The following is a 10,441-nucleotide window of genomic DNA, read 5'->3' as shown; positions in this document are numbered from 1 at the left end:
CTCAGACCCATCAAGTTTCTCCAGTTGTCCCAAGGGCGTCCATGAGAGCGGAAGGGTTTGGTCCAAACGCGTTGCTCTGTGCCTGCAATCTCCTTCAGTCTGAAACAGTTCCTCAGACACGTCCTGGACGGTTCTGAAAGTTGCTGGGCAGTTGTTTTGTAGAAAGCCCCTCAGTTGGGCTAGTGTGGCGTTTCCTCGGCAGGAGTCTCACGGAGGTGATGCCGCATTCTCCTCACCGCAGCCCATCAGGCGCTCAGGTGCTGCAGGCTCTCCATTTGGCCCATTACTGACGATGCTTACTTTGCTCACTTCATTCAAGTGACATCTTCCAGGCTTCTCCACTGCGAGGTGACTCTTTCCTCTTTGTAATTAATAAGTATTTTGTGGGCAAGTAATCTGAGATGATGAAAATACCCCGTTGCTCATCAGACTTCCCGTGTATTCGCTTATTTATTTATATCTGTGTATGCTCATGATTTCCTGTTTTGCTGTTACTGTCACTATTTTGATGTTCAAACTGTCCCTGATTTTGGCCCCAAGAAGCTCCTTCAAGCTGGCTCTGTGTCCTGGCACGTTCCCATCCTTCTTTAAACAATTCCTTGCTTTCTGGCAAAACAACTTGTTCTGGGCTCATTTTCTACTTTTCCTGCCCCAGCCCTGAAATCAGCCATTTCTCCAAGGTGCTCTGGTTCCTTTTAGTGGAAAGCTGTATTTATTATAGAAGGTGGCACTTGGATGCCAGGAGTGCTCGAGGCTTTGGAGGCAATTCTGCTCCACCCAGACAGCGGGCAGACTGATGTGCACATTTGCACTGACATTTATAGATTCCTCTTTAGGTGTCAAAGTCCACAACTGCACACCGATAGCTCCAATTTTAATCCTACACCATAGGATTCATTCTAGTTTTCTCTCTGTATTTGTACCTCCCTTTTCTGACAATGAGAAACCTGGCTCCCATGGTCTTTAATAAATGTACTTATTCGATGGGTGCCCCTGTATGTAACCACTCTCTCACCTCTGCCACCACCCGCTCTCCCATGCGGACCACCTCTTCTCCTCACCTGGACTCCAACACTCCATGTAGGGCCTCTGTTCCCCTGGGGGTGCCCCCCTCCACCCTGCTGCAGCACCCTGACACCCCACACCACACTGCTCCTCATGGGGACATTCTTTTCTCCCTGCTCCATCTCTGACACCACTCTGGGGCACCACAGCTGCCCTTCTCCCACCGTGGTCACCTCTGCTTCAGACAGGATAGTTGAGAAACAGAAAGTGAAAAAAGGAGAGGACTCCCTTGTATTTTTAACCAAAGATACATCAAGTGCATAGAGACAGACCACAAAAGAATCACAGCAAACATTCTAGACAATCCAGCAGTCAGCCCCAGTGCACTCTGTAAGGAGACATCATTGTGGGACCATTCTGGAGTCACCCCACTTGGGGTCAAATACTGGTGCTGCCCCTTACAGCTGGGTAGCTTGGGTTCCCTTAAACTCACTGAGCCTCAGTTTCCTCAACTGTAAAATGGGGAAATGACAGCACTTCCCTCATATTGCTGGTGTGAGGCCTCAACGAGGCCAGGGAAAAGTATGACCCAGCGCCTGCCCAAGGTAACTGCTCAGCAGATGTGAGCTATGACAACTAGCGTGTATTTCTCAGAATCCTAGAAAATAATGACTCTGTTTTAGAAGGCGGGGCCCGGATGCTGGGTGGGTGTTCCCTGGGCAGCGAGGCTCCGTGGCCCCAAGGGCTTCCTCCTTTTGCAAGCTTTTTTTTGGCACTCTCTCAGCCAACTCTGGGAGGGTTTCCTGGACAGAGGTCGTCGTGGCAGTTGCCTTAAGACGTGCAGCCCAGGCCACAGCCACTAGTGCTCTCTGACCCAGGTCCACTGCAGGCGGCAGCAGCAGCCCCAGCCGGTGGGTGCAGCAGCATGGAGCTTTGGGGGCCCTACTTGCTCCTCTGCCTCTTCTCCCTCCTGACCCAGGTCACTGCCGAGACACCTACCTCCAAGGTCAAGAAGGCTGCAAATGTTAAGAAAGGTAAGGAGGGGGGTGGAGCCCCTCCCCATCCTCCAGGGAGCTGGTCGCCCTCTCCTTTGCTGGTCCTCACTCTCCTTCCCCTCCTTCACTTTCCTTCTCCATGAGTCCAGGGAACTTCAATGAAGTACCCCTTGGGACCTGGGAGAGTCCTCCAGCAGCAGGGGCAATTGTCAAAACTGTAAGAGTCACTGGCTCTTAGAATCAGAAAGAAGCTTCCAGATCACCTAAACTGACACCCACTCCCCCACCACCCCAATATTTTACAGAAATCAAACCTTTGGCTCAGAAGTCTGGAGAGGTCCGACTCTCATCAGGAGTGTTGGCAGGCTTTGCCTTGGCATCTCCAAACCTCGGGTTTCTCAACTGTAAAATAGGGATTGTGGCATTTGCTCACAACGCTGGTTGTGAGGATTTAATGATAGAAAACATGTGAAGTGTCTGGAACGTAGGATATACTTGATGCACGGCGGGGGCAGGGAAAGAACAAGTTAATTCTTAGTTCTATAGTGTATCACAGCCTCGAGGAAATAAAAATGTTCAAACCCAAACTCGGATAGTGGAGGCAGCTTTGCTCTCCCTCTGTTGCCTCTGGGTTTGGGGTGTCCTTGGGTCGCCTTGGCCTCAGCAAGGCCTGCCCTTGGAGCCCTGCCTGCAGTGAGGTCACCGCGGGCTGTTTTGAGACAACATTAGTGAAATGCCATGGCAATGATCGGGGCTGTCACCCCCCACAGGGCTCCAAGGGGAGGAGAGAGAGTTCCAGGGGATGAGAGTGCTTATTAAGCAGAGAAACAGGTGGCTGGGGCCAAGAGCACAGAAAAGGTGAGGCAGAGGGGCATGGGCCGCCCTCAGGCCCCTCTCTGAGCCTCTTCCGTAAATGGACAGCTGCCCACTGGTCACGGACAATGTACATAAGGGCACATTAGGACAATGGAGACCCACAGGCCTGCAACACAGAATGGGCGGATCTGGGTGCTGATAGGAAATAATCCCCAAGGTTCAGTTCATAAAGTAAACAAAAAATTCAATACTTTGAATGGGTACTATGCTGACATTGGTTTTGAAAAAGGGACTTATATAAAAAAATATATTTACTTGTATATGCATAGAATTTTCTGGAAGGATCCACAAGAGTTAGTAACAGTGATTACCTCTGGGAAGAAAAACTAGGGAGCTAAGGGCAGACTTGATTGGGAAGGAGACTTTGACGTTCTGAACTGTTTGGGTTTTTTAAAGTTATATGGCTATATTACCTTTTACAAAACGTTCATTAAAAAAAAAGAAGACTCACAGCATGCATGGTGTGTCCACGAACGTTAGCTGAAATTGCCACCAAGGATGTTCTTTGTAAAGGATACACAGTTCCAAAGGCAAATAACAGAATTTTTGAATGTGGAAAATAGTTGTTAATTTCTCAAGTTTACCAAAGATTTAGTATGTATTTATTTAATCATGTAAATCATGTATTTGATCATATGGACAAGAAGGTCAAACCAGACAATGCCCTGGTCCTCTTCAGCTGTCACACTTGAACCCTAGCTCCATGTGGTCCCCACGGAGGTGGCCCATGGAGGTCCAGGAGGAGGCCCGCATAACAGCTGACAGAGCAAGAGTGGAGTGTCCTGTCCAGCCCTGCCTCTTGCTGAAACCCACTGCAGCTTGGTTTTCTTTCCTTCAACCTGCTGCCAACCTACACCACACATGCTTACAGAGCTCTTTCTCCAGGTAGGGGCCAGTATACATGCTGAGCACTCTAGCAGACAATTAGCATCCCTGCTCTTAAGATGTGAATCAATTTGCGAACCACGGTGGTTCTCCCTCAGGCATCATCAGCATCATCTGGGAAATACATTAAAATCCAGGCACCTGGGACCCACCCCCAGAAATGCTGGATCATGGGCCTGGAATGCTCCCCAGCATCTGCCTTTCCCACCAGTCTCCAGTGATTCCTGGGAGCAGCCAGGACTGGGAATCAAAGGAACAACCTAGTCAGGGGCCAGTGCACAAAAGTGGGGGAGGGTGTCCGGAGGAGGGACAGTCGTGCCCAAGGAGACCCCTCAGTGCCCGCTGAGTGGTGGAGAACAAGCTGGCAGGATGGACAAGGGGAGGAGAGGACAGAATGTGCTATGCCCCCATGCTGGCCCCCAGGGTGGGATGAGAAGGGGGAGAGCCCAGGCTGCTTCTGGGAGCTCATCTGCCCCTGGTGTGGGGTGTGGCCTGAGCCAGCTGTATGGGGGTCAGCCAGATGTGAGGCAGGGAGGGCTTAGGCGGCTGGAGCTCCAGAGGCCATGTGGCCACACCTGGCAGAGGAGCTCAGGTGGGGAGGATGGCCTCACAGGGGGTCACAGACTCTTAGAACAGGGACCTGAGGGCATCCATTTCAATAACATGCATTAGGAATCTGAGGCTCAGAGGTAGTGAGGGGCAGCACAAGGGCTCCGACTCCTAGCCCAGAGCTGTAGAAACACCCAACTCCTACGCCTTCCTCAGTGGAGTTCTGTTAGCACCTTGGTCCTTGGCCAGTCCCTGGAGGGCCCCTCGTACACTCGGGCACCTTGGTGCAAATCACAAAAGGCTCTCCGCTCTGAGCTGACAAATTATAGAAGAGCATCCCTTTCTCTGGTGTGGTCAAGCAGCACAGCCAGGGCAAGGCTTAGAGGCTGGACATGGGCCCCCACCTGTCCCCTCAGCTGAGTGCCCTTGTGTAGTACCCAACTTTCACAACTTTATGCGGTGCCCTGTGCTGGTACATCATGGGACTGAGTACAGAGCTGCTGTGAACCACTGAGGCAGAGGCCCACCGTGAGGCACACATAACCCAGTCAGGCTAGTTTGCCAGCCCCAAACACTCCCTGTTTTGCCTTGCTCATCTGGGTGTTAATTTCCTCATACTTGGTAAGTCACATCATGAATTTCTATATATGCCAGTATGTTTCTTGCTCACGTTTCCTGTGATTCCCCTGCAAAGGAATCTGGGGTGGACAAAGGTCTGACTTCACCCCTCATACCGTGGACTTTATGCAAGCAAAGCCAAATGGACCATGGAAGCGCTTCCCCACCCTCTACCCAAGCTGAGCTCAGCCTTTCCTGAAGCTCCTGGGATTTCAGAAAGACTGGGGTCCACCCACTTAGCTCTCAACTTACACATGCAGAGGAAGACATTTCACATCTGCCTCTCATGAATAACTGGCTCCGAACGGGCCTTTGTGCTCAGGAAGGCTCACATTAGGAAACGTGCTGCCATCACGGACGTGGGGAGAACAAGCTTGCAGCCGTGCGGACTTGGGTTCGGGCTGCTGGCTCTGCCAGTTCAGGCGAGTTGCTTCAGTCTGGCCTCAGTTTCCCGTCTGTGAATTGGTGGTGGTATAGAAAAGACACATTACCCACGTCACAGGGCTGACAATGAGCCCAGCGCTGGTCACATGCTTCATTTCTCTTAGTCTTTATTCTTCTTCAGAGTCCTTGGAGGTGGGGCTATTATCATCCCGTTTTACAGATGAGGACAGTGGATTCAGGGAGGCTGTGGAACTTGCCCAGGTCACCCGCATGCATGCAACCTCAGAGCCTGTACACACGTTCACCTGTGCTGCTCCACACAGCCCCAGGCCGAGTGCCTGCCCTGCTTGGTCCGTGCCTTGTTCGTCCAGCCTGGGGAAGTGAATCTGGGAGGTCTCAAGGGCCCCTGGCCCTCCTTCCTGTGCTCTGTTCTCCTCTAGAGCTGGGAGGGTGGTTGGGTGTCACCGAAGGAGCTGTCTGCACCCTCCACTCCGCTCCTGCAAATCCCAACCCCATCTGATCCCAGCAACTCTCCTGAACAACGCGGTACACGTCTCACTTTAGCAAGAGCAAGAGAACGATGGTCCCCCGGTAGAAGGAAAATCATGAGCGATCACTTAGACTACCACCGGCAGGGACAGGGAGAGAGAGAGTATGCCAAGACATCAAGGTCGAGGGGAGTCGTTTCCCTCGTCCCCTTGTGGCTGACAGTGGTCCACCCCTCCCAGTCCCTGCCCTGTCCCACTCCCTACTGCCTTTCTCACGTGTTCGTGATTGTCCCCACTTCCTTCTGACTTCATCCTAGATGCCGTGAGCCCGAAGATGCTTGAGGAGCTCAAGACCCAGCTGGACAGCCTGGCCCAGGAGGTGGCCCTGTTGAAAGAGCAGCAGGCCCTGCAGACGGGTGAGAGCACGTGGCGGCCTCTCTGGGCAGGGGTACATCAGACAGAGGGCCTCAGGCCAGCAGCCAGCAACCCACCTGTAGCCTCGAGCCAGTACCAGGGCCCTGGCTGGCCCCTGTAGTCCAGGGCACTGGATTCACAGAGCCCCCTCCTCAGCCTGCTTCTCTCAGGAAGATCCCCTGACATGTGGAAGCAGCAATGTACCGAAAGGACAACAAGCTCTCCCACAAGAATCCATTACCGCCCACTGGAAGTGCGAGCCCTGCAGCGCTCGTGGAGCAGAGGCAACCCTAATGAACCCCAGGAGACCCTCCGCTCAGCCAGCCCCCACAGCCCTACAGGGCGTGAGCTTCATTCCCTGTGTCAGCTGCTTTGCTGAGGCTGCCACTCTTAATCATCATCATTATGCTGAGGCAGGATTTATCACCCCTATTTTAAAGAGGGGAACTGAGGCATAGAGAGGTTCTGGTTTTGCCACGCCCACCTGGCTAGTTACTGCAGTTCAGGATGGGAATGGAAGCAGCCTGCCTGGTGCATGCTGGGTGTGAGGAAAGGTGGGCTTTGGTCTTCCTGGCCCTGCACGAACCAGCTAAACCAGGATGGACAAAATACACGGCTGTGGAGCCCGGGGACACAGCTCATAGCCACCTGCCCTAGCACTGCCTGGCCAGCCTGCCTGGGCAACCTGTTCTCTTTCTCTCCACCAAGTTCCTTTCACATTGTCTCTATTTTCCACACATCTCAAACTCACCTACTTCTTCGTGACCTTGCCCTGGAGAACACAGAATACAGACTAACGATAATACTTAACACATGGGGGAATGTTTAAAATGAGCACAGTGTTGTTCAGGGCCTCAGTTTCCTCAACTGTAAAGTCGAAGGGCGGGGGGTGGACTTGCAGGGCAAGCTCTAAGGTCTCATGTCTAAGCTTTGTGCTTGTGCCAAGACCATGCAACCCAGATGCCACTTGCCTCCTGAGGTGGGTGATGTGGTGGGGACCTCCCCGTGCAAAGTCCATGGCATATGGAGAACTAAACACCCCCTCCATGTCTGCTGATTCCCAGGAGGTTCATGGGCTCCTGGCCTCCTTGGGGACCTTCTCCCTCTCATCACCCGCTCCTTTACTACCACTACCTGCAAATCACCTTGTCAATAACCCCACACAAAGCACTCCTGACCTAACTGAAGAGTTGAGAGAATCAAGGGTTAGGGGAGCAACCCTCCCGTCCCGCCATCTGCCCCTTCCCTCCCCCAATCAGCAAACACACATGAGGTCCTCCCCCCAGCGAGCCTCTGCCAGGCACAAGGAGGCAGAGGTGACCCAGCCAGGGTCCCGCTCTGGGAGCCTCAATATATTCATGAAATCAATGTATTCACTGGAACCCGCACGTGTGGGAAGATAAAGAAGGATTCCAAGCAGAGGGCACGGTAGGAGCAAAGCTATGGAAGGCCAGCAAGAATCAACGGGATCGGGCTTCCCTCGTGGCGCAGTGGTTGGGAGTCCGCCTGCCGATGCAGGGGACACGGGTTCGTGCCCCGGTCCGGGAAGATCCCACATGCCGCGGAGCGGCTGGGCCCGTGAGCCATGGCCGCTGAGCCTGTGCTCTGCAACGAGAGAGGCCACAACAGTGAGAGGCACGTGTACCGTAAAAAAAAAAAAAGAATCAACGGGATCATGAATAGGCCAGAGTGACAAAATGTCAGTAACGATGGTAAGGCACTGAGAACTGATACTTATTGAGGACTAACTATGTTGGAGGGAGTGTTGCAGGTAGGGTTCCCAAGAAGCGGCCCCGAGGTGGAGTTTAGCCTGCAGGAGGTTTATTAGGGAGCACACCCAGGATGAGCACCTGGGGAAGGGAAGAGACAGAAGGACGCAGGAGTGGGAAGAGTGCCCTGCGCGTCTCAACGAAAGCCTCAGCCAACTGCAGAGGGAGCCCTGACGACCGGAGGGCCCTTCAGAGCTGTCCTGAGTTGGGGCAAGAGGGCTCATGGGCCAGTCACTGGGTACAGGCTGCTCTGGGAAGGGGGCACACCATGGGGGAGGGGGCTGTCTTCCGCTGATGCAATCCCCAAAGGGGCTGAGAGTTAAGAGTTGTCTCCCAGCAGCGCTACCAGCAGCTGGGGTAGTCAATCCTTCACCCCAAGGGGGTCTTGGTGGCGTGTCAAAGTCCCCAGCAGGAAGGAAAGGCAGTGTGGCGCCAGGCTGGGAAGGGCAATGAAACCTGCCTAGGATGAGCTGCAGGATAGCACGCGGTAGGGCTGGCTGCCTTGGGATGGCATCTGTGAGTAAAGACACCTCTGTGATGCTGCAGGCCCGGAGTTCAGAGCTCCAGGAGTGTCAGGTGCTCACGGGGACATGGAGATGTGTGTTAAGTGAAAGCAACTGAGTGAGAGGGTGAGTGAGTGAGGGGATGGGGGTGGGGTGGAGTGCAGACCTGCCCCTAACACTTTTGGGGTCAGCAGCAAGAGGACAAATGGAGGCATGTACCCCAACTGCCTAAACATTTAAGTTACAAACCCAGCTGAAGAACAAACTGCTGGGACTTCCCTGGTGGTCCAGTGGTTAAGACTCCACGCTTCCAATGCAGGGGGCCTGGGTTCGATCCCTGGTCAGGGAACTAGATCCCGCATGCCGCACGAAGATCCCGTGTGCCACAACTAAGACCCGGTGCAGCCAAATAAATAAATAAATATTAAAAAAAAAAAACAACCAAACTGCTAAGTAAAAACATTCTATGCTCCTAAGCTGACCAAATATATACCTTCATCACAACCTTTGAGACCAGATTCAAATTTAGACTCTTGGACTCGAGTTCCATGCCTGAGAGAGCTAGCCCCTGGCCCACCACCTGGGCCATCTCTTCTGTCCCAGGGGCTTGCCCGTCTCAGCTCCGTCCTCCCAGTCGCCGCCCCAGAGGAGGCCCCTGGCAGACTCTGGGAGCTTGCTTGGGCCCCTGGGTCAGGGCTTTGGGGTCCTGGGTACCTGGAGTGTGGTCTAGGTTCTGGGTAGGGATGTCCCCTGGCCCTGCAGTTTCTTGATCTTAGGGAGGGTGGGGCTGGAGGAAGATCAGAGCAGGTGGCTCCGCCTGGGCTCTCCAGGAAGCCCACTCTGAGATGGAGCTCATTTATTAGGGAGAGCCCGGGGTCCCAACTGTGAAGGGAGGGAGGTGTTGGAAGTAGATTGGGCAGAGGGGGAGCTGAGTAGCAGCACAGGCCCAAGGCCAGCCTCTGCCACGCTGTGGAGCCTCCAAGCTAAAAGGCCCCTTCAGAATTATCCTGCTTGGGGTAGAGATGACCCTACCTATTCCCCTGGGCACTGGAGGGGGCACCCAGGAGAGGGGTGTGACCTTGAGGGAGGGGCCGTGTGCAGCTGAGGGGGCTGACCTCACTCCCAGCAGCAGGGGCTCCACCACCTCTTAAATGGGGATCTGAGATGTGCATCAGTGCCCACCACAGCACGGCCCTCTGGCCTGGGTCTGGAGCCTGTCCAGGGAGGACAGGATGTACAGGGATGGGATGGAGGATGGTGTGACTACCCCTGGCGGTTGGCTCTTGGCTCCGGAACCGGAGGCCTTGGGTGACGTCCATTTCCTCCCCTCCCCCCTAGTCTGCCTGAAGGGTATCAAGGTGCACATGAAGTGCTTTCTGGCCTTCGTCCAGGCGAAGACCTTCCACGAGGCGAGCGAGGACTGCATCTCGCGAGGGGGCACCCTGGGCACCCCGCATACGGGCTCCGAGAATGACGCCCTGTACGAGTACCTGAGCCAGAGTGTGGGCAGCGAGGCCGAGGTCTGGCTGGGCTTCAACGACATGGCGGCCGAAGGCACCTGGGTGGACATGACTGGTGGCCATATCACCTACAAGAACTGGGAGACAGAGATCACCGCACAGCCCGACGGCGGCAAGGTCGAGAACTGCGCTGCCCTGGCCGGTGCGGCCAACGGCAAGTGGTTCGACAAGCGCTGCCGGGACAACTTGCCCTACGTCTGCCAGTTCGCCATCGTCTAGCGGGCCGAGAGGGGCGGGGTCGGGGGCAGAGTCCGGGGGTGGGGCCAGGGGAGGGTGGGATCGTGAGCCCCGGAAGAGGGGCCGTGGGACCTTCCCGCCCCGCATCCCTGCCCCCGCGCGCTGGGGGCCTCCTCTTGCAAATAAATTGGGTGCAGCTTGGCAGAGAGTGGCTGCGGTCTGTGCCGGGTCCGAGGGGTGGGGAGTCCAGGAGCCTGG

The 10,441-nt window shown here is 54.6% G+C and overlaps 1 protein-coding gene across 1 annotated transcript; it reads left to right on the top strand.

Moving 5' to 3' along the window:
• The first annotated feature begins 1,776 nt into the window (after window positions 1-1,776).
• Window positions 1,777-10,234, top strand: CLEC3B (C-type lectin domain family 3 member B). Its single transcript, XM_030845275.3, has 3 exons — window positions 1,777-2,039; window positions 6,118-6,216; window positions 9,825-10,234. Exons 1-3 carry the CDS (start codon window positions 1,931-1,933, stop codon window positions 10,223-10,225), a joined length of 609 nt encoding a protein of 202 aa, XP_030701135.1. The 5' UTR covers window positions 1,777-1,930; the 3' UTR covers window positions 10,226-10,234.
• Window positions 10,235-10,441: the final 207 nt, after the last annotated feature.

The sequence above is a fragment of the Globicephala melas genome, chromosome 11 (assembly GCF_963455315.2).
Source record: "Globicephala melas chromosome 11, mGloMel1.2, whole genome shotgun sequence".
NCBI classification, from domain to species: Eukaryota; Metazoa; Chordata; class Mammalia; order Artiodactyla; family Delphinidae; genus Globicephala; species Globicephala melas.
Note: the sequence above shows the minus strand (reverse complement) of the source record. Positions and strands in the feature narration are given on the sequence as shown.

Excerpts from the sequence above, each read along its gene's own strand:
- CLEC3B (XM_030845275.3), top strand. The coding sequence starts at position 1,931 with ATGGAGCTTTGGGGGCCCTACTTGCTCCTCTGCCTCTTCTCCCTCCTG. Across the intron at positions 2,040-6,117 it reads GGCTGCAAATGTTAAGAAAG|ATGCCGTGAGCCCGAAGATG; the intron begins GTAAGGAGGGGG and ends ACTTCATCCTAG. Across the intron at positions 6,217-9,824 it reads GCAGCAGGCCCTGCAGACGG|TCTGCCTGAAGGGTATCAAG; the intron begins GTGAGAGCACGT and ends CCTCCCCCCTAG.